At 42.6% G+C, this 26189-nt stretch overlaps 1 protein-coding gene across 1 annotated transcript in view; it reads left to right on the top strand.

The window, feature by feature from the left end:
- Nucleotides 1–26189, top strand: part of ALKBH1 (alkB homolog 1, histone H2A dioxygenase) — a 31598-nt gene that overhangs the window by 1412 nt on the left and 3997 nt on the right. Inside the window, exons 2-4 of the mRNA XM_003924605.4 lie at nucleotides 3107–3215; nucleotides 12685–12847; nucleotides 25492–25582. Of these exons, the coding sequence (XP_003924654.3) occupies nucleotides 3107–3215; nucleotides 12685–12847; nucleotides 25492–25582 (363 nt within the window). The remainder of the gene's footprint in view (nucleotides 1–3106; nucleotides 3216–12684; nucleotides 12848–25491; nucleotides 25583–26189) is intronic.

Consider the following 26189-nt stretch of genomic DNA (forward strand, 5'->3'; position numbering starts at 1 on the left):
CTAGTACAGGTCTTAAAAAAATACTAAATAAATACAGTATGTGTTGAGTACATGAAAGCTTCGGTGTTTAGTTCCCCAGCTCAAAGTAGATTAAAGTAGTAATTAAGAGAAGTTACTTTACAAGCCAGCTGATGGGACTAGTGGAGAAAGTGGTGGTTAACAGTCTGGCAAGGGAGAAACTAGAAAACGTTTTATAAAAGCTCAGGATGTGGTTCAGTTTAGCATATAATAGAATAGGTTCACTAACATCACCTCCAAGAGTGTGTTGAGTTATAGTGCAGTATTAAATACAGCCTATTTAAGAAATCATGACAAAATGCTTGAAAGTGTTTTATTGGCCAGGCACAGTGGCTCACACCTGTAATCCCAGCACTTTGGAAGGCTGAAGCAGGCAGATCACCTGAGGTTGGGAATTCGAGACCAACCTGACCAACAAGGAGAAACCCCATCTCTACTAAAAATGCAAAATTAGCCAGGCATGGTGGCAGGCGCCTGTAATCCCACCTACTCTGGAGGCTGAGACAGGAGAATCACTTGAACCCAGGAGGCAGAGGTTGCGGTGAGCCAAGATCACCCCATTGCACTGTAGCCTGGGCAACAAGAGCAAGACTCTGTCTCAAAAAAAAAAAAAAAAGTGTTTTATTGGACTGGGCGCGGTGTCTCACACCTGTTATCTCAGCACGTTGGGAGGCCAAGGCCGGAGGATCACCTGAGGTTGGGAGTTCAAGACCAGCCTGACCAACGTGGAGAAACCCCGTCTCTACTCAAAATATTAAGCCAGGTGTAGTGGTGCATGCCTGTAATCCCAGCTACTTGGGAGGCTGAGGCAGGAGAATCGCTTGAACCTGGGAGGCAGAGGTTGCAGTGAGCCGAGATCAGCCATTGTACTCCAGCATGGGCAACAAGCGAGATTCTCCATCTCAAAACAAACAAAAAAAAGTGTTTTGTCAGCCCCTAGGTACCTGGAAAACTCAGCTGATCAGTACTTTTAGAGGGTTTCAGATAGCCATTTTATTATTTTATTATTTATTATACATCAGCCAACTATTGATATTTTGTTTGCGAATCTCCAGACTTGGAGAAGTTGATAGGATGAAAGATCATTCTCTTTCAAAGAGAATGTTTCATATATATGTATATAATATTATATACACTCTTTTTTCCTAAGACAGCATCTCACTGTGTTGCCCAGGCTGTAATGCTGTGGCATGAGCTCAGCTCACTGCAACATCCACCTTATAGGTTTAAGCAATTCTTCTGCCGCAGCCTCCCAAGTAGCTGGGACTCTAGGCGCACGCCACCACACTTGGCTGTCTTAATGTTTTTACATCAGTGACTGTATAGTGGGTCTGGTAACCAATGTAACCAGCTATCCGTTAGATACTAATGTAAAAAGAAAACCCCCTGAAATACTAAATTCTTTTTTTTTTTTTTTTTTTTGAGACGGAGTTTCGCTCTTGTTACCCAGGCTGGAGTGCAATGGCGCGATCTCGGCTCACCGCAACCTCCGCCTCCTGGGTTCAGGCAATTCTCCTGCCTCAGCCTCCTGAGTAGCTGGGATTACAGGCACGCGCCACCATGCCCAGCTAATTTTTTGTATTTTTAGTAGAGACGGGGTTTCACTATGTTGACCAGGATGGTCTCGATCTCTCGACCTCGTGATCCACCCGCCTCGGCCTCCCAAAGTGCTGGGATTACAAGCTTGAGCCACCGCGCCCGGCCTTTTTTTTTTTTTTTTTTTTTTTTTGAGACAGTTTTGCTCTTGTTACCCAGGCTAGAATGCAATGGCACGATCTCAGCACCACAACCTCTGCCTCGCAGGTTCAAGTGATTTTCCTGTCTCAGCTTCCCGAGTAGCTGAGATTACAGGCATGTACCACCATGCCCTACTAATTTTGTATTTTTAATAGAGACAGGGTTTCTCCATATTGGTCAGGCTGGTCTCGAACTCCCAACCTCAGGTCATCTGCTCACCTTGGCCTGCCAAAGTGCACGTATGAGCCACTGCACCTGGTCAATACTAAATCCATTATAATTAACAAAAGTAGAAGTTATAGCATTGGTTTGACATTTCATCTAAAAGAGGGCAAGTATTATACTTTTAGCAAACAGGATCACCAGTGTTTTATTGAAACATTTTTCTTTCTGTTTACACAGCATTCTCTTTTCATTCTCTTTTTTTTTGTTTTGAGATGGAATCTTGCCCTATCCCCAAGCTGGAGTACAGTGGTGCTATCTTGGCTCACTGCAACCTCCACCTCCCAGGCTCAAGCAATTCTGGTGCCTCAGCCTCCCGAGTAGCTGGGATTTCCCAGCTAATTTTTGTATTTTTTAGTAGAAACAGGGTTTCACATGCTGGCCATTCTGGTCTCGAACTCCTGACCTTGTGATCTGCCCCCCTCAGCCTCCCGAACTGCTGGGTTTACAGGCATGAGCCACTGTGACGCCAGCCTTCTCTTTTCATTCTCTCACCCTCTCCAGCTTGGTGTTCCTTATAGCTCTGTTTAAATACCAACTCTACACAAGTGTCTCAAAAGCGTTACTGTTACCCCTATCTGAAGTAAATAGCTTTGTAACTCAGGATATTTCAGTACATCAAACACCTTTCATCATTCAGTTCCATAAGAAGTTGCAAAGGTATGATATCATAGGAAGAAGTAGTTTTGAAAGCCAAAATCAGTCTGCTTAAATTTTCTTATTTTCTTAACTTCGGGTGATTCTACTGTTAGTATATAGATGAGAAACTGCGATTCCAAGACATTAAGTGACTCATGTAAAATATCTAGATCAAGTAAGCAGTAGAGCTAAGATTAACCCCAAACTTACTACTCCTAGCTTTGGCCTGGCACAATGGCTCATACCTCTAATCCCAGTGCTTTGGGAGGCCAACACAGGAGGATCACTTGAGCCCAGGAGTTTGAGGCTGCAGTGAACTATGATGAATACCACTGCACTCTAGCCTGGGCAACAGAGCAAGTTCCTGTATCTTAAAAAAACAAGAATCCTACCTTTGCCTCATACAAGAAATATCTTTGGAGATTTGAGGTTCCCAAAGTTGACCTGCAAAATAGATTTAGCCCTTTAAGTTCTGTTTCTTTTCTGCCAGGTGGTCACATCTCAGCTAAATGTGTCTTCTGTCAGTGAACACGATGCACGTAGAGCAGGTCTTCAGCCCATCAGCAAGTGGCAAGCCTATGGACTCAAAGGCTATCCTGGTGAGTTTAACTGACCTCAGAGAAGGCAAAATCACTCAGTCATTGTGTCTTCAAAGAAGGAACTGTGAGCAACTGAATAGACAAAGGATACACATAATAAAAAGATGTTTCATTTCCAAACTCATTCTAGACTGTATGTTGTCTAAGATGTCCATTTTGAAAGGATAGAACAGGAGTCAGCAGTGCCTACAAATGTGGCTGAAAGTGGCATGAAAAATTAAAAAATAAAGCCGGGTGCAGTGGCTCACGCCTGTAATCCCAGCACTTTGGGAGGCGAAGGCAGGTGAATCACGAGGTCAAGAGATCAAGACCATCCTGGTCAACATAGTGAAACCCCGTCTCTACTAAAAATAGAAAAAATTAGCTGGGCATGGTGGCGCGTTCCTGTAATCCCAGCTACTCAGGAGACTGAGGCAGGAGAATCGCCTGAACCCAGGAGGCGGAGGTTGCGGTGAGCCGAGATTGCGCCATTGCACTCCAGCCTGGGTAACAAGAGAGAAACTGCGTCTCAAAAAAAAGAAAAAAAAAAAGAAAAATTACAAAATAAGAACATTGACTCTGGACTCCCTGCCACAACTCTGAACATCTGATTTGACAAAAGTGTTATGAAGAATAATTTATTATTGTAATAAATGTCAAATAATAGTTATGAATAATTCATAATTGCCGCTGTAGTCACATTCTCAAATGGCATAAAAACTGAAAACTTGTTGCTGGCTGGGCGCAGTGGCTCACACCTATAATCCCAGCACTTTGGGAGGCCAAGGTGGGTGGATTATGAGGTCAAGAGATCGAGACCATCCTGGTCTACATGGTGAAACCCCGTCTCTACTGAAAATACAAAAAAAGTTAGCTGGGCGTGGTGGTGCGCGCCTGTAGTCCCAGCTGCTTGGGAGGCTGAGGCCGGAGAATTGCTTGAACCCAGGAGGCGAAGGTTACAGTGAGCCGAGATTGCACCATTGCACTCCAGCCTGAGTGACAAGAGCGAAACTCTGTCTCAAAAAAAAAGACAAAAGAAAATAAAAGAAAACTTGTTGCTATCAAGGCTGAACATTGCTCACACCACCTTGCCAACACTTAGAAGGCCAAGTTGGGAGGATCACTTGAGCCCAGGAATTTGTGAGCAGCCTGGGCAGCATAGTAGGTCCCTGTCTCTACCAAAAAAAGAAAAAAAATTTCCCAGACAGAGCCTCACTCTGTCACCCAGACTGGAGTATAGTGACATAATCTCAGCTCACTACAACCTCCACCTCTCAGGCTCCAGAGATTTTTCTGCCTTGGCCTCCCAAGTAGCTGAGATTACAGGTTTATGCCACCACGCCCAACTAATTTTTGTATTTTTAGTAGAGACAGGGTTTCACCATGTTGGCCAGGCTGGTCTCAAACTCCTGACCTCAGGTGATCCACTCACCTTGGCCTCCCAAAGTGCTGATATTACAGACATGAGCTACCTTGCCTGGCCAAAAAAAAAATGTTTTTAATTAGCCAAGTGTGGTGGCATGCATCTGTAATCTCAGCTACTCAGAAGACCGAGGTAGGAGGATTGCTGGAGGTACAGTGAGCCTAGATCATGCCACTGCACTCCAGCCCAGGTGACAGAGTGAGACCATGTCTCAAACAAACAATTCTAATAGACTTGTCTGCAACTTTTAATTTAGTAACATTGGGTAGCTCATTTTACAGAGAAAGAAATTAAGAAAATAATGAAGAATGGTTAATGTTACTGACCATTTTTCTAGGCTCCTGGGGCCATTGTAAAAGTTTAACATTGCCCTGTGATATCAAATATGGGTTAAAAGTAAGGGAAATCTTTAAAAAGAAATGTTTTTGGCCGGCCGCGGTGGCTCATGCCTATAATCCCAGCACTTTGGGAGGCCGAGGCAGGTGGATCACGAGGTCAAGAGATCGAGACCATCTTGGTCAACAAGGTGAAACCCCGTCCCTACTAAAAATACAAAAATTAGCCGGGCGTGGTGGTGCACGCCTGTAGTCCCAGCTACTCGGGAGGCTGAGGCAGGAGAATTGCTCGAACCCAGGAGGCGGAGGTTTCAGTGAGCCGAGATCGTGCCATTGCACTCCAGTCTGGGTAACAACAGTGAAACTCCGTCTCAAAAAAAAAAAAAAAAAGAAATGTTTTCATTGTGCCAGTGGCCGGGAGTCTTTCGTACAGCTCTTAGTACATTATGACCACTGAAATACTTGTGAATAGCATGGGAAGATATAATAGCATGACTCCTCTTGAGTTTGGGTAAATGTAGAGCATGTATCACCAACAGTCTTGTTCTTGGAAGCCGTTCTTCACCTTTCAGCTCTAGCATCTGTTTTTTGTTTTGTTTTGTTTTGTTTTTAGACAAAGTCTTGTTCTGTCACCCAGGCTGGAGTGCAGTGGTGTAATCTTGACTCACTGCAACCTCTGCCTCCCAGTCATTCTCCTGTCTCAGCCTCCCAAGTAGCGGGACTACAGGCACCTGCCACCATGCCCAGCTAACTTTTTTGTGTTTTTAATAGAGATGGGGTTTCACCATGTTGGTCAGGCTGATCTCGAACTCCTGACGTCAGGTGATCCACCCACTTCAGCGTCCCAGAGTGTTAGAATTACGGCATGGGTCACTGCACCCAGCCTCTAGCACCTATTTTTAAGGCCATGATTCTCTGTTGCTCTAGGCTCTCTCCCCTTAACAGATTGTTCATGCCACAAACTTAACCCCACTTGGGTTTTATATTGTCCAAACTGCTGTACTTGATTTCTGAGGTTTTCTAGGATTTACTGCTTAATTAAACCACATCTTTTGAGTGGGTGCTTCACTATATCCTTGGAAAGTTTATTCTGTTTCTCTTCTCATTGTAAGCTGTGTTTATTTTATTTATTTAGTTTTTACTTACTTTCCCCCATAAGCTGTATTTAATAGAAATATAATGGCCAAAATATGGGAAAGAACAGTCTTTTCTTACTCTGAGTTGATCAAAAAGATTGTGGGTTTACTTCTGGATCTTTTAATCTGAAGAAAGCTGAGTATACTACAACCTGTCTGTACACTCTTGTGTGAGGACGTATTATCTATCCTCTTGAATAAGAGGATAATAGGTCTGGAAACCAGAAACAGAATCTAGGGAAGAAAAGCCTTATGGGGGAACATGACCGCATTAAACATGGAAAAATTGTCTTGCACGAGAAGTGGTGGGAAGCAGTGCAGACCAGTGGTTAAGGCATAGGTTCTGGTGTCAGGCTACCTGGGTTTATATCCTGGCCCTGCCATCTACTAACTGCAAGACTTTGGGCAAGTTTCTTAATTCTCTTGCCCTCAGTTTTGTCATATGTAAAATATATATAAGAATAGTATGCCGGGTGCGGTGGCTCAAGCCTGTAATCCCAGCACTTTGGGAGGCTGAGGTGGGTGGATCACAAGGTAAAGAGATCGAGACCATCCTGGTCAACAAGGTGAAACCCCATCTCTACTAAAAATACAAAAAATTAGCTGGGCATGGTGGTGCGTGCCTGTAATCCCAGCTACTCAGGAGGCTGAGGCAGGAGAATTGCCTGAACCCAGGAGGTGGAGGTTGCAGTGAGCCGAGATCGTGCCATTGCACTCCAGCCTGGGTAACAAGAGCGAAACTCCGTCTCAAAAAAAAAAAAAAAAAAAAGAATAGTACCCACTTTACAAGGTACTTGCTAGGCATGGTGGCTCATGCCTGTAAATCCCAGCACTTTGGGAGGCTGAGACAGTGGATCACCTGAGATCAAGGGTTCAAGACCAGCCTGGCCAGTGTGGTGAAACCCCATCCCTACTAGAAACAAAAATTAGCCGGGCATGGTGGTGGGCATCTTTAATCCCCGCCACTCAGGAGGCTAAGACAGGAGAATTGCTTGAAACTGGGAGGTGGAGGTTGTAGTGAGCTGAGATTGCACCACTGCACTCCAGCCTGGGCAACAAAGAGTGAAACTCCATCCCAAAAAAAAAAAAAAGTCCCCACTTCACAAGGTTCTTATGAGGATTACATGTTAGTATATTTGTTAACTGCTTAGGTCCGTGCATTTATCAAGCACATAAAAATGATTTGGGGTTGCTCCAGGTGTCAGAATCCAGGACCGATGACTGAAAATTATAGAGAGGCAGATTTTATTTTATTTTATTTTATTTTATTTTATTTATTTATTTTTTGAGACAGAGTTTCGCTGTTGTTGCCCAGGCTGGAGTGCACTGGCTTGATCTCGGCTCATTGCAACCTCCACCTCCTGGGTTCAAGTGATTCTCCTGCCTCAGCCTCCCAAGTAGCTGAGATTACATGCATGTGCCACCACACCTGGCTAATTTTGTATTTTTAGTAAAGATGGGGTTTCTCCATGTTGATCAGGCTGGTCTTGAACTCCCGATCTCAGGTGATCACCCACCTCGGCCTCTCGAAGTTCTGGGATTACAGGCGTGAGGCACCATGCCTGGCCAGATTTTTTCTTTTTATAATATATTTAATATATAAAAAATATATATATTTAATAAATATATATATATAATATATAAATATATAAATATAAATATATATAAATATGTATTTATTTATATATTTTCATATATATATATATATATGTATGTATGTACATATGTTGTGTTTTTGTTTTTGTTTTTGTTTTTTGAGACGGCGTTTTGCTCTTGTTACCCAAGCTGGAGTGCAATGGCTCGATCTCGGCTCACCGCAACCTCCACCTCCTGGGCTCAGGCAATTCTCCTGGCTCAGCCTCCTAAGTAGCTGGGATTACAGGCACGCGCCACCACGCCCAGCTAGTTTTCTGTATTTTTAGTAGAGACAGGGTTTCGCCATGTTGACCAGGATGGTCTCGATCTCTCGACCTCGTGATCCACCCGCCTCAGCCTCCCAAAGTGCTGGGATTACAGGCTTGAGCCACTGCGCCCGGCTTGTTTTTTTTTTTTTTAAGACGGGATTTCACCATGTTGGTCAGGCTGGTCTTGAACTCCCAAACCCAGGTGATCCGCCCGCCTTAGCCTCCAAAGTGCTTGGATTACTGGCGTGAGCCACCATGCCCAGCCAATTTTTTTTTTTAACCTGGAAAACATGTAGGTACAAAGTATGCAGATTTGGGGGGTTTTTTGTTTGTTTTCTTGAGACGGGGTCTCATTCTGTCACCCAGTGGGGTGCAGTAGCACAATCATGATTCACTGCAGCCTTTACCTCCCAAGTTCAAACGTTCCTCCCACCTCAGCCTCCCTAGTAGCGGACCATTGGGTTTCACCACTACGCCCAGCATATTTTTTTTTTTTTTTTTTTTTTTTTGGTTGAGGCGGGAGTCTTACTATGTTGTCCAGGCTAGTCTGGAACCCCTGGGCTCAAGTGATCCTCCTACCTCGGCCTTCCAAAGTGCTGGATTACAGACCTGAACCACTGTACCTGGCTGGGAGGCAGCTTTTAACCCAATAAGAAGAAGACAACAGTTATCTGAAATGGACTGCCTAAAGAGAAGTTAAATTTCCTGTCACCATTCAAGCTTGGACTAAACCGGAAGCATTATTCCATTAGTCGGATATGTTTGGATTATTATAATATTATTTATTTCATGAACTTGTGATGATAGCAGATGGTGGGTTGTGGGGTGAGGGAGGGGGGGTTCCTATCTTTTTCCAGAATATTGATGATCCTATCACTCTCCTAAATTATTTGAAGAATTTTACTGATAAATGAAACATAAAATCCAAGTGTATCTTGGAGCTACTTTTAAAAACATGAAAAATCAGATTAGCGCTTAAAGATAAAAATTGTCTGTATGAGGTTTCCTTGATGCCAAAAGGTCAATGACTTTGTTCATTAGGTTTAGTTTGGAGTATCTGCTATTGACAGTACTAAGTGGTAGAACAGGATTAATCAGCTGCAATGAGGAACCTGTCCACATTGAATATCTCTGAGCTGTCTATATATTTTTTTTCTGTATCTGCAAGAATCTAGACATAGAATTTTAAGTGCTTTTAGTAAGATTTAGTAAATAGAGGAATCTTCAGGTTCTTTTCTTTTTTTTTTTTTTGAGACAGAGTTTCGCTCTTGTTACCCAGGCTGGAGTGCAATGGCGCGATCTCGGCTCACCGCAACCTCCGCCTCCTGGGTTCAGGCAATTCTCCTGCCTCAGCCTCCTGAGTAGCTGGGATTACAGGCATGCGCCACCACGCCCAGCTAATTTTTTGTATTTTTAGTAGAGACGGGGTTTCACCATGTTGACCAGGATGGTCTCAATCTCTTGACCTCGTGATCCACCCGCCTCGGCCTCCCAAAGTGCTGGGATTACAGGCGTGAGCCACCGCGCCCGGCCAATTTTCTATGTATTTCTACGTCAGCATAACCTCCTTTTCAGCTGAATCGCATGTGGTTTTAAATCTCTTTCAAATTCTGATAGTGGACCATTGATGATGTTCAGAGATTCATTTGGTTAGAGCCTAGTATTTAAATGCAAAGAGCATAGATTTGTTGCCTGTGTGGGCTTACTGGTTTTTCTTGTTCCTTGGCCACAGATCCAACTTTGTCTGTCATATCCCAGACTGTCTAATCCCAAATGTGTGCAGGCCTTGTGATGGGCCAGGAGAGAGGGATGAATCAGTGAAGTCATGTTACCCCTCTGAGCTTCTGTTCTCTTATCTGCAAAACTGGATTAATAACTTCCTCATGGAGTTACTGAAGATTAATGAGATAGCATAAGGTTGCTAGCACAGTGGCTGACATTTGTAGGCATCTAGGTATTTTTAGCATCTACTGTAATTAATGACAGGAACAAACCTATGTATTGTTAATAGCTGTTATTAAACTTTATCATTATTCTATGTCTAAATTATATGCCAAAGAGAAGAGAGGAAAAGTCGGTAATAACAAAGTTGTTTCTGTATGAGGCTCTCAGCCCAGTGTCTTTACTGTCTGCTTACCGTAGTAATTCTCTCTAAGGATATTTCCATAAAATGTATTGTTACTGCTAATAGTCTAGACCAATAGTTGGCAAACTATAGTTTTATTGTAAACACAGTTTATTGAAATACAACCATACCTTTTTGTTTACTTACTATGTATGGCTACTTTCTGGCTACAGTGACAGAATTAAGTGCTAAAAAGACCAACTAAGGCTGGGCGCGGTGGCTCACGCCTGTAATCCTAGCACTTTGGGAGGCCGATATAGGTGGATCACTTGAGGCCAGGAGTTCAAGACCAGCTTGGCCAACATGGTGAAACCACATCTCTATTTAAAAAAAACAAAAAAAAAAAACAAAAAAAAACAAATAAGACCAAGCACAGTGGCTCACGCCTATAATCCCAGCACTTTGGGAGGCCCGAGGCAGGCAGAACACTTGAGGCCTGGAGTTCAAGACCAGTGTGTTCAACGTGGCTAAACCCTGACTCTGCTAAAAAATAATAATAATAATAGCCAGGTAATCCCAGCTACTCAGGAGGCTGAGGCAGGAGAATCACTTGAACCCGGGAGGTGGAGGTTGCAGTGAGCCAGAAATTGCACCTACATAACAAAGCGAGACTCCGTCCCAAAAAAATAAAAAATAAATAAAGAGACCAAATAACCCTCAAAGCTTAAAGTCTTTACTCTCTAGTCCTTGACAGAAAATGTTTGCTAACCTCTGGTCTAGACTAGATCTGGAGTTCAACCAGGAACTGAAGACCTTTAAGTTATTGTCAACATTTAACTCAGAAATCTTTAAGCTTTAGTCTGTTCATCTGTTTTTAAAATCCCTTTGCAAGGGGGAACATTACACTAATTATGTGATGCATGTCTTTTATATCATTGCTTAGATTCCTTCTTGTTCCTCAAGACCTGCCCCAACCATGCTCAGTCTTGCTGAGATGACCTTGCTGTTTATCTGGGAAAACTGAATCCTTTGGGCACAAACCCTTTCAGCTTCCAGTGGCCCCACACTTTTAAACAAATGTTTTCATTTCCACATCCAGTCATAGAGGAAGAGGAATTCCTTCAGTTCAGAGCCAGTCTCTCTACCCTTTGAGCTCACCTTCTTTACCTCTTCCAGCTTTGAAGACCTTGCTCGGTTTCTTCTGATTCCAACTGGCTCTTCTCTGTTGGCTCTTTCTTCACAATCTGTAAGCATACTTAGGTCTTGCCAGTCCTTAAAAAACATGACTATGCCTAAGCTTTTATTTTCTTTCATAGCTGGTCTTGAAAAAGGAGTTTAACTTGTCTTTATTGCCCCTTCTTTCTAGACAAGGTTTTTTATCCTTTAATCTCTAATTTTTTTTTTTTTTTTTTTTTTTTTTTTTTTTTTTTTTTTGAGACAGTCTGTTTTTGTTACCCAGGCTGGAGTGCAGTGGTGTAGTCTCAGCTGACTGCAACCTCTGCCTCCTGGCTTCAAGTGATTCTCCTGCCTCAGTTTCCCAGGTAGCTGGGATTACAGGTCCCTGCCACCATGCCTGGCTAATTTTTGTATTTTAGTAGAGACAGGGTTTCACCATGTCGGCCAGGCTGGTCTCAAACTCCTGGCCTGACCTCAGGTAATCTGCCCATCTCAGCCTCCCAAAGCACTGGGATTACAGGCATGAACCACTGCACCTGGCCTATTACTAATCTTTTACAGAGGAGGAAAATGAGGTTAGGTCGCTGTCAAGGTCACAGAGACCTTTAACACACTTAGAGTTGTGTGTTAGCTATAGTTGTTTACAAACACAGAGATATTACAGAGACAGTAATTGCAGGAAGCAACTGTCACCCCTACAACTGGGAGGAACAACAAAAGAGCTTGGGATTACTATATTGAGAAGCTTGGAAGAGGGACTACATGGAACTGGGGCTTAGACTTCTGAGGAGAGGACGTAATGAGACTAATTCTGGTGAAGTGGAAAAACTGTATTAGAACCAACTTCCGCCCTCCAGTCTTCCATTAGTGACCCTTATAGGTACAGGTTAGCAGAGAGCCAGCTGGCAAATAAGAAAGGGAGTTGGCAGGGTCTCAGCCCCATGTTTATGAAGTTAAATATAGAAGAGTGGATTTGAAACTGAGAGAAAATAGACCAATAATCAGCACGCCATTCATTAGATGATGACTTTCAAATCTGTTTTAGTTAAAATTTATTATAAGATTTCATATAATCATGCCTGTAATAAGTGAAATAGGCAAGTAAAGAAGTCTTGGATGTCTCTAAATGGCAAGACCTGATAAGAATTAGAGGTGTACTTTTAGCACTGCCATTTCTGAAGTTTGCTTTGGAATAACACAGTTAACCTTGTGGAATATTTGTTTCTGTTGAGACTACCCAGAAAGCCGGACACATTTGCATAGTGGTAGATGTCTAATGTTCATCAAAACCTAGCTGTTCATTAACTTGAAGCATGACCAAAAAAAAAATGGGAACTAAATTTTAAAAATAACAAAATAGTGGATATAACGATGTCAACAAACAAAAATCATTTGAATAACTGACGGATAATTTCCCCCTCTTCTTTTTTTCCCACCCATCTTTTGTATAGGGTTTATTTTTATCCCAAACCCCTTCCTCCCAGGTTACCAGTGGCACTGGGTGAAACAGTGTCTTAAGTTATATTCCCAGAAACCTAATGTATGTAACCTGGACAAACACATGGCCAAAGAAGAGACCCAAGATCTGTGGGAACAAAGCAAAGAGTTCCTGAGGTAAGTCTTGTCGATCAGAATAAAGTGTTAATACTCAGCTCAGATCCTCACAGTATTTGAAGGAACTGTTCTGTAACAATGCAGTTTAAGTGACTGGCCAGATTTTTTTTCCCCCTCATTGTTTCTAAGCAAAAACAGCACAATTGTTTTCTTTCCCCAGGAATATCTGGACAGATGCTTTGACAGTTAAATTAAATTGAGATCCATTTTGAAGACTTGCTTATCATAGCTTAGATATTGAGTTCATCCTCGTTAATCATCACCTGATCCGTTTCCATTCAGCCTCAGCCATTTTTTTCTACTCAAAGTGAGTTCGTTTGAAGGCTTGTAGTGTCCTGGGAAAGGTAGCATTGAAAGCTCTTTGCTTCTACTCTCCTAGATGGATTTAATGGTACTAGCTGTTTTATGATAGTTGTTTCTCATGAGAAGAACTAGTATTTTCACCTCATGCTTCAGCATTCATTCATTCATTCCACCAGTACTTAATGAGTATCAGTAGTGTGTCAGGCATGATGCTAGGCTTCGGACACACAAAGATAAAGGCACCTTCCCTGCCCTCAACGAGTGTCAAGAATGCATTATCTGTGGAAATAATTATTGTAGAGCTCAGAAAGTGTTACGACAGGGTTTAGAAAAATACTGTGGGAGCGTAGAGGAGGAAATAATTATTCCAGGCAGGGTACAAGTATCAAAGAGAAAAAAATGACTTTTTTTTTTTTTTGAGGTAGAGTCTCACTCTGTCCCCCAGGCTGGAGTGCAGTGGCATGATCTCAGCTCACTGCAACCTCCATCTCCTGGATTACAGCAGTTCTCCTGCCTCAGTCTCCCAAGTTGCTGGGATTACAGGCATCTGCCACCAAGTCCTGCTAATTTTCATATTTTTAATAGAAACAGGGTTTCACCATGTCCACCAGGCTGTTTTTGAACTCCTGACCTCAAGTGATTCTCCCACCTTGGCCCCTCAAAGTGCTGGGACTACAGACTACTAATCCAGAAGGTGGAGGTTGCACTGAGCCGAAATCATGCCATTGCACTCCAGCCTGGGCAACAGAGTGAGACTCTGTCTTAAAAGCCACCAAGCCTGGCCTGAAAAAAATCATTTTTTAATTGGGTTATCCTCTTTTCACTGTCCCTTTGAACTGATCCTCAAAAATGAGTAGGAGTTAGCCAGTCAGAAAAGTAAGAAGGTGCTACTGAGTAGAGAAAGCAGCCTGAGCAAAGATGAGACAGAATAAATTGTCCTGTAAGACAGGAGCACAGGATGTATACTTTCTTATGTTTATTCAATAGATACCTATTGAGTTTCTGCTGTTGTCAGACACTGTGCTTGAATGTTAGAGATTCAAAGGCAGATAAGAAACAATTTCTGTCTTCAAGAGATTTGTACTTTAGCTGAGGACAAAAACAAACAGATAATTAGACATAATTTGGAACTGGGCTTGGTGGGTCATGCCTGTAATCTCAACACTTTGGGAGGCCAAGGTGGGAAGATCACTTGAGGCCTGGAGTTACCAGTCTTGGCAACATAGCAAGACCCCATCTCTACAAACAAAAATTTTTTTAATTAGCTGGACATGGTGGTATGCACCTGTGGTCCTAACTACTCGGCAGGCTGAGTAGAGACTGTCTCAAAAAAATTTTAAATAGACCGGGCACAATGGCTCATGCCTATAATCCTAGCACTTTGGGAGGCCGAAGTGGGCAGATCACAAGGTCAGGAGTTTGAGGCCAGGCTGACCAACATGGTGAAACCCCGTCTCTACTAAAAATACAAAAATTAGCCAGGCATGATGGTGCATGCCTATAATCCCAGCTACTCAGGAGGCTGAGGCAAGAGAATTGCTTGAACCCGGAAGGTGGAGGCTGCAGTGAGCCAAAATCATGCCACTGCACTCCAGCCTGGGTGACAGAGCGAGACTCCATCTCAAAAATAAATAAATAATAACATTAAAATAAATAACTACGATTTGGTAGATGTAAGGATAGACATTATAAGATATAATGTGAATGATCATTTAAGTAGCTAGATTGGAGGTAGATTGTAGAAAATGATTCCTGGAAGCGATGGGTAGGCAGAATTGGTAAAACATGAAGCAGGAGAGGTGGATTCGGGCCAGATGGTAAAGGGTTTAGTGATGTAGAGCAGGGATCCCCAAACACCGGGCCACGTACCTAGGCAGGCGACCATTACCACCTGAGTTTCGCCTCCTGTCAGATCAGCAGCATTAGATTCTCATAGGAGCGCAAACCCTGTTGTGAACTGTACATGCAAGGGATCTAGGTTGTTCACTCCTTATGAGAATCTAATGCCTGATGATCTGAGGTGGAACAGTTTCATCCCCAAACCGCCCCCCATTTCTATCCCTACTCCATCCACGGACAAATTGTCTTCCATGAAACTGGTCCCTGGTGCCAAAAAGGTTGAAGACCACTAATGTAGAGCACCAGTTCTGGAGTCAGACTGCCTGTGTTCAAATCACAGCTCTACCACATAATAGCTGCGTAACCTTGAGCAAGCTTCTTCACATTTCTGTGTCTCATAACAGTCTTTTCTTTATTGAATAGTATGAAGATTAAACAAGATAATTTGTGAGAAGTCCTTAAAAGTGCCAGTTAACACCATTTTACCAACTTTGTGTCCTGTTTGGTGTTAAGTGGCCTTAATGGTGTAGTTTTCAAAAACTGTCATGCTGATTCTAACAGAGGAAATAGAAGATTTTCTCACGAGGAAAGGAGAAGTAAAATTCAGTGGTTTTTCTTTAAACCCTGGTCTGTAGGTTAGGGTATAGACAGGAGCAGTGAGGAAAACCCTGTCCATAAGCTTTTAGTAATGTCTTCTTCAGAACTGAGAGCCAGGGAAAGGAAGACCGTGGTTGAGTGAAATTAGTCCAAGAGAACCTACTGCTATTAAACCAGCCTGTATTTTCAAGTAATTGATTTTTTTCCTTCTGATATATGACTCTGCAGAAATCCCAGCTGTCTTCTAAGATAGCTCAGATGAATCTCTGTAATAAATCATCCTGTAAACAATGGTGAGATACCTTTTTTTTGTTTGCTTAATAAATTAGCAAAAATAAAAAATGTGATGGTCATACCTTATGTTGTCAAAGGTTTGAAGAAATTGATATGCTCAGATATTGTGCTAGCAGCATTGAAAATCGATTAAGGGCAAGTTTTCATTCTGTCACTATGTGATGCGTGCTTCAGTTTTCTCTTGTGGGAAATGAAGGTATTGGACTGGATAAGCCATTCAAGGTAATTGAATCATGATCAGTCAGGGTCATGTGGATAGTACATGACAGCTCTCCCAACTTTCCCAGAGTCTCTCAGAAAGGGAGTCTGTTGTTCAAAAAAGTTCCCCTGGAGATTCTGATTAGGTGTCATAACATCTCTGACATTGAGAAACACTGAACTAGAGGACCTCTAAGATCCTTTTGATTTTAATTTTCTAGAATTCTATGGTTAGGGAAGAAAAAACTTTTTTTTTTTTTTTTTTTTTTTTTTTGAGACAGAGTTTCACTCTTGTTACCCAGGCTGGAGTGCAATGGCGCAATCTCGGCTCACCGCAACCTCCGCCTCCTGGGTTCAGGCAATTCTCCTGTCTCAGCCTCCTGAGTAGCTGGGATTACAGGTACGAGCCACCATGCCCAGCTATTTTTTTGTATTTTTAGTAGAGACGGGGTTTCACCCTGTTGACCAGGATGGTCTCGATCTCTCGACCTTGTGATCCACCCGCCTCGGCCTCCCAAAGTGCTGGGATTACAGGCTTGAGCCACCGCGCCCAGCCGGAAAAAACTTTTAAGTAGGAAATGAAGGAGACATACTTGAACTTAAGCAAAAATAGTACTGTTGACAAAATTAGGGTACGTTAATTCTATGTTTTCTTCCAAGTGAATAGTGTAGCTAGAGATTCTTGTACAAGTGTACAAAGACTTATGTGCAAACATCTTCATTGTGACATTGTTTATAACAGAAAAAAAAAAAAGCAAAACAGTCTTTTTCATCAGGAGGAGACCAGATAAATCTAACATGACATATCCCAGACGTAGAATGCAGCCACTGTGCGAGCATTAAAAAACTTTTAAGGTAGGGTGCAGTGGTTCACGCCTGTAATTCCAGCACTTTGGGAGGCCAACGTGGGCAGATATGAGATCAGGAGTTCCAGACCAGCCTGACAAACGTGGTGAAACCCTGTCTCTACTAAAGTACGAAAATTAGCCAGGCGTGGTGGCACGTGCCTGTAATCCTAGCTACTCAGGAGGCTGAGGCAGGAGAATCACTTGAACCCAGGAGGCAGAGGTTGCAGTGAGCTGAGATCATGCCAATGCACTCCAGCCTGGGCAACAGGGTGAGACTAAATCTCAAAAAAAAAAAAAACTTTAAATGCAGTCCTCTAGCATATATCCTAGGCTTCAAAGCCAGAATAAATTCAGCCATTTCTCATCATCTCCATCACAACTGCATTGGTCTAAGCTGCCATCATTTCTTACTTAGAGCACTGCAGTAGCCTCCTAACCAGTTTCCCTTCTTAGCACAAACTCAGGTGTGGTTCCATGGGCCCACCTTGATTTAACAGTGACACTTCCGTTACTCAGGAAATTTCAAGGGTTTAGAAGCTCCCTGGCAGGAGCCAGGGACAAAGACCAGTCAAATTCTTTGTTATATAAGATCATCACATTTAGAAAAAAAATCCAGAATCCTTACCATGGCCTGTAAGGCCGAGATGATCTGGCCCCCAGCTACCTCTCTACTCTTATTTCCTACCAATCCTACCTCATTTCCTTTTCATTTGTTATTTGTTTTTTTTTCTTTTTTCTTTTTTTTTTTTTTTTTTTTTTGAGACGGAGTTTCGATCTTGTTACCCAGGCTGGAGTGCAATGGCGCGATCTCGGCTCACCGCAACCTCCGCCTCCTGGGCTCAGGCAATTCTCCTGCCTCAGCCTCCTGAGTAGCTGGGATTACAGGCACGTGCCACCATGCCCAGCTAATTTTTTTTTGTATCTTTAGTAGAGACAGGGTTTCACCATGTTGACCAGGATGGTCTCGATCTCTCGACCTCGTGATCCACCCGCCTCAGCCTCCCAAAGTGCTGGGATTACAGGCTTGAGCCACCGCGCCCGGCTTTTTTTTTTTTTTTTCAGACGGAGTTTCGCTCTTGTTACCCAGGCTGGAGTGCAACGGCGCAATCTCGGCTCACCACAACCTCCACCTCCTGGGTTCAGGCAATTCTCCTGCCTCAGCCTCCCGAGTAGCTGGGATTACAGGCACGCGCCACCATGCCCCGCTAATTTTTTGTATTTTTAGTAGAGACGGGGTTTCACCATGTTGACCAGGATGGTCTCGATTTCTTGACCTCATGATCCATCTGCCTCGGCCTCCCAAAGTGCTGGGATTACAGGCATGAGCCACCGCGCCCGGCCTGCCTTTTCATTTGTTCTTCTCTGCCACGTTGGCCTCCAGTATTATCCTTAAACACATTAGGTATGCTCAGATATTTTTTGTACAGGCTGTTCTTCTACCTAGGAACTCTTCCCTTAGATAAGCAGTGTCTTGCTTCCTTAAGTCTCTGTTCTGATACTATCTTAGATATCCCGTATTAAATCAAAAAGGATCCCATGCTTCCCCTCATTCTTTCTTATTGCTTTAGTTTGTTTGTTGCTACATTATTTTAGGGATGGCATTTTGCTATACTGCCCAGAATGCCTCGAACCGGGCTTCAGCGAGTTCTCCCAACTCAGCCTCCTGAATAGCTGGAACTACAGTTTTCTGTCTTATTTATTTATTTATTTGTTTATTTGTTTATTTATTTATTTATTTATTTTGAGGCAGAGTTTCGCTCGTCTTGCCCAGGCTGGATTGCAATGGCATGATCTCAGCTCACTGCAACCTCCCCATTCCGGGTTCAAACGATTCTCCTGCCTCAGCCTCCCAAGTAGCTGGGATTATAGGCATGCACCACCACACCCAGCTAATTTTGTATTTTTAGTAGAAACAGGGTTTCTTTCAGTAGAGATGGGGTTTCACTGGTCAGGCTGGTCTCGAACTCATGACCTCCTGAGCCACCACCTCAGCCTGCCAAAGTGCAGGGATTACAGGCATGAACAACCACACCCAGCTCTATTTTTTGTTTTTTAAATTTTTTTGCCTGATTTTTTAAATTATTATTCAGTGTAACATAGTTGCCAAATAACAACTTAGCTTTATTTTTTTCATAAATTAGCTTATGAAATACTCTGTATCTGTTTTTATGTATGTGAAAGCTTTTTTCTGCTGATAGCCTCATTGCAGAAGCAGAATTAATCCTGTTTTCTTTCTACTTCTTTAAGACTATTTGTTATCCTAGTATAGCATTTATTGTAGTGATTTGAGTCATCCCATTGCCTTCCTCTCCCATCTTGAAAATTTTGTAGCCTTGATACCTAGCACAGTTCTTTGTATATATTAGAAGGTGCTCAGTAAATATTACTTCAATTAAGTTGATATGCCCTCTTTATTAGTCCAATAAAAAATGCTAAATTTGAGAAGGATCTAAGACGATACAAGCTTTTCTTCTTATTATCACTAATTTAATAAATAATATACATTTGTGTCTTAGAAAATACTTGATGCTGGGATACCTATGAAGAAGAATAAAAGCCCATTCCCTGTCTTTGAGGGAGGGACTGTTAAAGGAGGAATCGAGGTACTTAAATAAGGCATTTGCTGTACCAAAACATGTACACTGGAACAGAAGTTGCAAGGTGCTTTGGGGGTACAATATAGGAAATGACTGAGAGGAAGACTTCCCAGAAGTGAGTGTAAATTGTGTATGGAAAAACAAATTGGAAGAATTTGCTAGGCTGAGAGTGGAGCAGAGCATTTCAGTAGAGAAAACTGTAGTCAGAGGCACAGCCACGAAAAATGGGAGAACAGCATAGCTTGTGGGAAATGCTTGGCGATAACACTAGAAAGGTTAGTTAGAACGAGAATATAAATAGTCCTCCCTGCCATCTAAGTGTGTGAACTTTGTCCTGTTAACGGTGGATATTTATCAAGACTAATAACACATTTTTCACTTTAGAAAAATAACTCTTGTGGTAGTGGAGGAAATGGACTGAAAATACAGTGGTTGTAAAAAGCACAATTAAGAATTTAGTGTAGGTCAGGCACGGTGGCTCACGCCTGTAATCCCAGCACTTTGGGAGGCTAAAGCTGGCAGGTCATGAGGTCAGGAGTTTGAGACCAGCCTGACAAACATGGTGAAATCTCGTCACTACTAAAAATACAAAGATTAGCTGGGTGTGGTGGCACGCCTGTAATCCCAGCTTCTCAGGAAGCTGAGCCAGGAGAATCGCTTGCACCCGGGAGGCGGAGGCTGCAGTGAGCTGCACTTGCACTCTAGCCTGAGCGACAGACAGCAACACTCTGTTTCAATAAAAAAAAAAAAAAAGAGAGAACTAAATCAGAAAAGGCATATTACAGGATGATTCTGTTCATACTGTCACTATAATTTCAATAATTTTTATTGTTAATGATTACATAAACCTGTGTTAATTATAATGTATCCTCTGTTCTTGAATATTAGACTAAATCTTTTGGTGGAAAATTAGTTTGTTGGGGCCATATCAGATGTCTAAAATATTATCATCTTTTGAATTAGTCCCAAAGCTACGTTAGTGTTAGGTTTATTTTTTCAGATCAGTCTGATACTGATGTAATAGTAGAGATTCTTCATAAAATGAGGCTGGGCACAGTGGCTCATGTCTGTAATCTTGATACTTTGGGAAGCCAACACAGAAGGATTGATTGAAGCTAGATGTTCAAGACCAGCCTGGGCAACATAGAGAGACCCTGTCTCTACAAAAAAATTAAAAATTAGCCTCCCAAAGTGCTGGGTTTACAGGTGTCAGCCACTGCGCCTGGCACCTAAGTTAGTTCCTTTTCTAAGAAGCCAACATAACATCTCTCACTGGGTACAGTGGCTCATGCCTGTAATCCCAGCACTTTGGGAGGCTGAGGTGGGTGGATCACTTAAAGTCTGGAATTCAAGACCAGCCTGGCCAACATGGTGAAACCCTTTCTCTACCAGAAAACCACACCTGTAGTTCTAGCTACTCAGGAAGCTGAGGTGGGGAGGATTCTTGCTGCTTAAGCCTGCAGCAAGCTATGACTGTGTGGAGGCCAAGGTGGGGTGAATAACCTGAGGTCAAGAGTTCGAAACCAGCCTGGCCAACATGGTGAAACCCCGTCTCTACTAAAAATACAAAATTAGCCAGGTGTGGTGGCCCACGCCTATAATCCCAGCACTTTGGGAGGCCGAGGCGGGTGGGTCACGAGGTCAAGAGATTGAGACCATCCTGGTCAACAAAGTGAAACCCCGTCTCTACTAAAAATACAAAAATTAGCTGGGCATAGCGGCGCGCGCCTATAGTCCCAGGTGCTCGGGAGGCTGAGGCAGGAGAATTGCTTGAACCCAGGAGGCGGAGGTTGCAGTGAGCCAAGATCGCGCCATTGCATTCCAGCCTGGGTAGCAAGAGTGAAACTCCGTCTCAAAAAAAAAAAAAAAAATGCAAAATTAGCCGGGTGTGGTGGTGCATGCCTGCAATCCCAGCTACTTGGGAGGCTGAGGCAGGAGAATTGCTTGAACCTGGGAGGCAGAGGTTGCAGTGAGCTGAGATCGCCCCATTGCATTCCAGCTTGGGCAATAAGAGAAAAACTCCGTCTCAAAAAAAAAAAGAAAGAAAAGAAAAGAATCTGTTGTTGAACTGAAGGAGATGAAGATACTGTGTTTAGTTTTTTAGTTTAGAATAGTGGTTTTCAAAGTGTAGTTCTTGGACCAGCAGCGTAAGTGTCATTTGGGAACTTATTAGAAATGCAGTTCTTGGCCGGGTGTGGCGGCTCACACCTGTAATCCAAGCACTTTGGAGGCCAAGGCGGGCGGATCACCTGAGGTCAGGAGTTCAAGACCAGCCTGACCAACATGGTGAAACCCCGTCTTAAAAAAAAAAAAAAAAGAAATGCAGTTCTTAAGCCCCACTCCGGGGCTGCTGAATAAGAATTTGTGGGCCTGGACCTAGCCATGTGAGTTTCAGCATGCCTTCTAGATGATTCTGATATACATTGAAGTTTGAGAAACACTGGGCAAAAATTAAGTGTGATACAGACAGGTTCTGTAAAGGCTTTCTGTAGAGCTCTTAGGACTCTCTAGAATCGCCTGTATAGTAATTTGCCATCTTCCAGTAATGGCAAATGGAACTGCCGTCTTCTAGTAATTTGCCAAAATGATGAACACAGAGGGAAAGAGGAGAGAGAGATACCTAATGGATGTTCTCTAGGCCTTTTAGAAAACATGGGGTTGTTCCTTTGGCCATGTATATGCGTATCTATAAGAAGGTGATATTGTCAACTGTGCATGGTAGTTTATGCCTGTAATCCGAGCACTGCGGGAGGCCAAGGCGGTCGGATCACCTGAGGTCAGGAGTTCCAGCCTGGCCAACATGGTGAAACCCTGTCTCTACTAAAAATACAAAAAATTAGCTGGGCGTGGTGGCGTGTACCTGTAATCCCAGCTACTCGGGAGGCTGAAGCAGGAGACTTGCTGGAACCCGGGAGGTGTAGGCTCCAGTGAGCCAAGATTGCACCCCTGCACTCCAGCTTGGGTGACAGAGCAAGACTCCATCTCAAAGAAAAGAAAAAAAAGGAGGATGATATTGTGGACATAATGGAAATGGGTACTGTTCAAAAAAGATTGTCCCCCAAGTGTTACCATGGCAAAACTGGAAAGGTCTACAGTGTTCTCCAGCATGCTGTTGGCATTGTTGTAAACAAATAAGAGCAAGAGAATTAATGTGCATATTGAGCACATTAAGCACACTAAGAGCCAAGACAGCTTCCTGAAATGTGTGAAGGAAAATGATCAGAAAAAGAAAGATGCCAAAGAGAAAGGTCCCTGCGTTCAGCAGAAGCGCCAGCCTGCTCCACTCAGAGAAGCATACTTTGTGAGATCCAATGGGAAGGAGGCTGAGCTGCTGGACCCTATTCCCTATGGATTCATAGCATAATAGGTGTTCTCTGGACTGTTAAAAAAAAAAAAAAAGACCCTGCAGCTGGGTGCGGTGGCTCACACCTGTAAACTTAGCACTCTGGGAGGCCAAGGCAGAAAGATTGCTTGAGCCAAGGAGTTTAAGACCATTCTGGGCAACATACTGAGACCACATCTCTATATTTTTGGTTTTTGTTTCATTTAAAAGACTCTGCCATTTAGATACTCAGGGTACCATCTATTTTGAGTTCTGGATTCCAGCCTTAGATGACCAACTTCTTTCATCTTTTACTGCCACTTCTACTCTCTTTCTTTTTCCCACTCCTCAAAAACACATAGCTTCAGTATCCATAAGATCATCATCATCCTTTTCTTCAACAGCATTTTCTTGTATCCTAGAGATTGCCTTAAAATAAGGAATTGGCTGCAAAGTAATACCTTGGAAAGAAAAATAGAATGGATCACCTCTGTAGGGTGCTTATGTAACTCTGGAACTACATTTATATTTCCATTAACCACAAAGTCCGCATGAGTCATGCTTATTTTTCTGTCTCAGGCTACTAAAATAGAACATGTTCTCTAGAGGAGAACATCAGGGAGTTCTTTCATTTGTACCATTAGCTGAATAAACATTGGTAGACCTCAAGTTGTGATCTACAATTTTTTTCCGTTTTTCAGTTTTTATGCACAAATATTAAGTAATATATGGTTGTTATCCATATTGTAATTGTTTAAATCAGTTAGTTGCAGTGGCCAAGCCTTATATATGTTTTTTCCTGAATTACTAGTTTTTGGTCTCCTGTTGTGTCAGGGAGTCCCCAAAACCACACCCAAATTTGATGATTCGCCAGAAGGACTCACAGGACTCAGCATATGGTTGTACTCACAGATGAGATTTATCTCAGTGAAAGCATACAAGGCAAGATCAGCAAAGGGAAAAGGCGCATGGAGCAAAATTCAGGGAAAACCAGGTGCATGCCTCCAAAAGTCCTCTCCGAACGAAGTCACACAGGATATGACAATGGGTTGTGACAAAATCTGTGAAATGTCTACCAAAGAAGCTCAGTGCCCAGGTTTTTACTAGGAGCTTGTATAGGCAGCCTCTGCCTGACATGTGCCAAAATCACAAACCCAGAAGCAAAGCAGGTGCTGGCCATAAACCATATTGTTTGTACAAACAATTTAGGTGCAGTAAGCCATTCTTAACAGTTCCAGAGAATTGTGTGAACCTTGCCAAGGACCATCTTTGTAAGCAGACCATCAGTCAAGTCTGCTATGTCTCTTTTCTGCACACCTGTCCTAAATAAATCTGTGTTTGTTCATTCCTTTTTATCTGCTGGTCTTGATGTATGTATGTGTCATAATGTCCTTCTTAGAATGTAAACTCTGTGAGGACAGATAGCATCTGTTCTGTAAACTCGTTGTCAAACATCAAGATGAATGCCACTTAACAGTGTGGGCCTCAATAAATCCTTTGCGTTTGCTGGTGTTGTGTGCCCGTATTGCCTACTGCATCACTCCCTGTTTAAATGCTGCTCATTCTTCAGTGCCGTGCTCAACTCCCAACTCTGCCAAGAAGCCTCAACTGATTCAACAACTGACTTTGAACTCTCCTTTTTCTTAATTCTCATGCCCCTCAAAAGTCTGCTATTTACTTTAGTACTAGACTTTATACTGTTTTCAGTTTCCCTCGTATTTCTATGTAGACTTTTCATTCTTATATTTGTCATTTCCTGTCACAACATAACTCCTTAAAGAACTCTGATTTTTTCTCTTTTAAACAGCTGTAGTTTTTGGCCAAAATTTTTTTTGATTGATCAATGATGTAAATAACAGAGAGAAAAATTAACTGAGTCATTAGGCCTACCATTCTTGTGTTTTTAGAAGTTTAGAGAAGAGCCAAACAAACAAGCTTCCTCTTCAGAAAAAGAGTAGTTAATCACATAGATTTCATCAGACAAGATATAATTGCAGAAAGGGCACCTCTCAGTTTTATAGAAACCTCCTGTGCTTTGAACAGGGGTATGTTAGAAAACAAATCAATTACAATGGTACTTTAATTGTTAGCCTCAATTATCTAGGCTACATTATACAGAGTTAAAGACGTCATGTTAAACCAGTTACTTTTTATTGTACCTGATGCTATATTTTGCTAAACTTTTTCCCAACCTCCAATTTTGGGAAGCCACCATCAGTATAGACATAGAAATCATTGTGATTAATTATACCCTACTTTTAGTAAACCAAACTGAAAATGTTCTGTAAGTCATATTTTTTATTGCCCATAGTGCTCTTGGTCCCATTTACCATGGACAGGTAAAGACATTTCTTTTGTCATTGTTGTCATTCTTCTTTTATTGTTATTGAGATGCTGAAGGCTTGTGATTTAAAGTTGACCCCATTCAGCAGAGGATTTAGAACAAAAGATTATAAATTAGAAGTGCTAGCATGTTTTTCTCTGTTAACATATTTGTGGTCTACTCATTTATCTCTTCTAATTTCTCCTACTAGTCTTGGCTAACAGCTTTTACCATGTAATACTAAATTTAACTCCAGAGTCCACACAAATGGCTATTGCTGCCATTTGACATGAATAAATCCTCTTTTGTCACCATCTTTGCAGATTCAAAGAAGTGAACAAACGAAGACCCCGAAGTTTACTGGAGAAACTGCGTTGGGTGACCCTAGGCTACCATTATAACTGGGACAGTAAGGTATTCAGATTTTCTTAATTCTTTGGTTTTCTGTTTATAGGCTTCTTTAGCCCATATAATTGTACTTCTTCCTGGCCACGCTTAAGGTATCAAGATTATGTATTTGTGGGATGATCCCTTTCTTTTTTTTTTTTGAGACGGAGTTTCGCCCTTGTTACCCAGGCTGGAGTGCAATGGCGCGATCTCGGCTCACCGCAACCTCCGCCTCCTGGGTTCAGGCAATTCTCCTGCCTCAGCCTCCTGAGTCTGGGATTACAGGCACGAGCCACCATGCCCAGCTAATTTTTTGTATTTTGAGTAGAGACGGGGTTTCACCATGTTGACCAGGATGGTCTCTATCTCTCGACCTCGTGATCCACCCGCCTCGGCCTCCCAAAGTGCTGGGATTACAGGCTTGGGCCACCGCGCCCGGCCAAAGTAATATATTACTATAATAATAACATTTGTATGTCATTTAGATTTCCTTAGTTTAAAACTATCTTTTTTTTTTTTTTTTTTGAGACGGAGTTTGACTCGTCACCCAGGCTGGAATGCAATGGCGCGATCTCGGCTCACCGCAACCTCCGCCTCCTGGGTTCAGGCGATTCTCCTGCCTCGGCCTCCTGAG

Source organism: Saimiri boliviensis, chromosome 2, assembly GCF_048565385.1.
Source record: "Saimiri boliviensis isolate mSaiBol1 chromosome 2, mSaiBol1.pri, whole genome shotgun sequence".
Classification (NCBI taxonomy): domain Eukaryota; kingdom Metazoa; phylum Chordata; class Mammalia; order Primates; family Cebidae; genus Saimiri; species Saimiri boliviensis.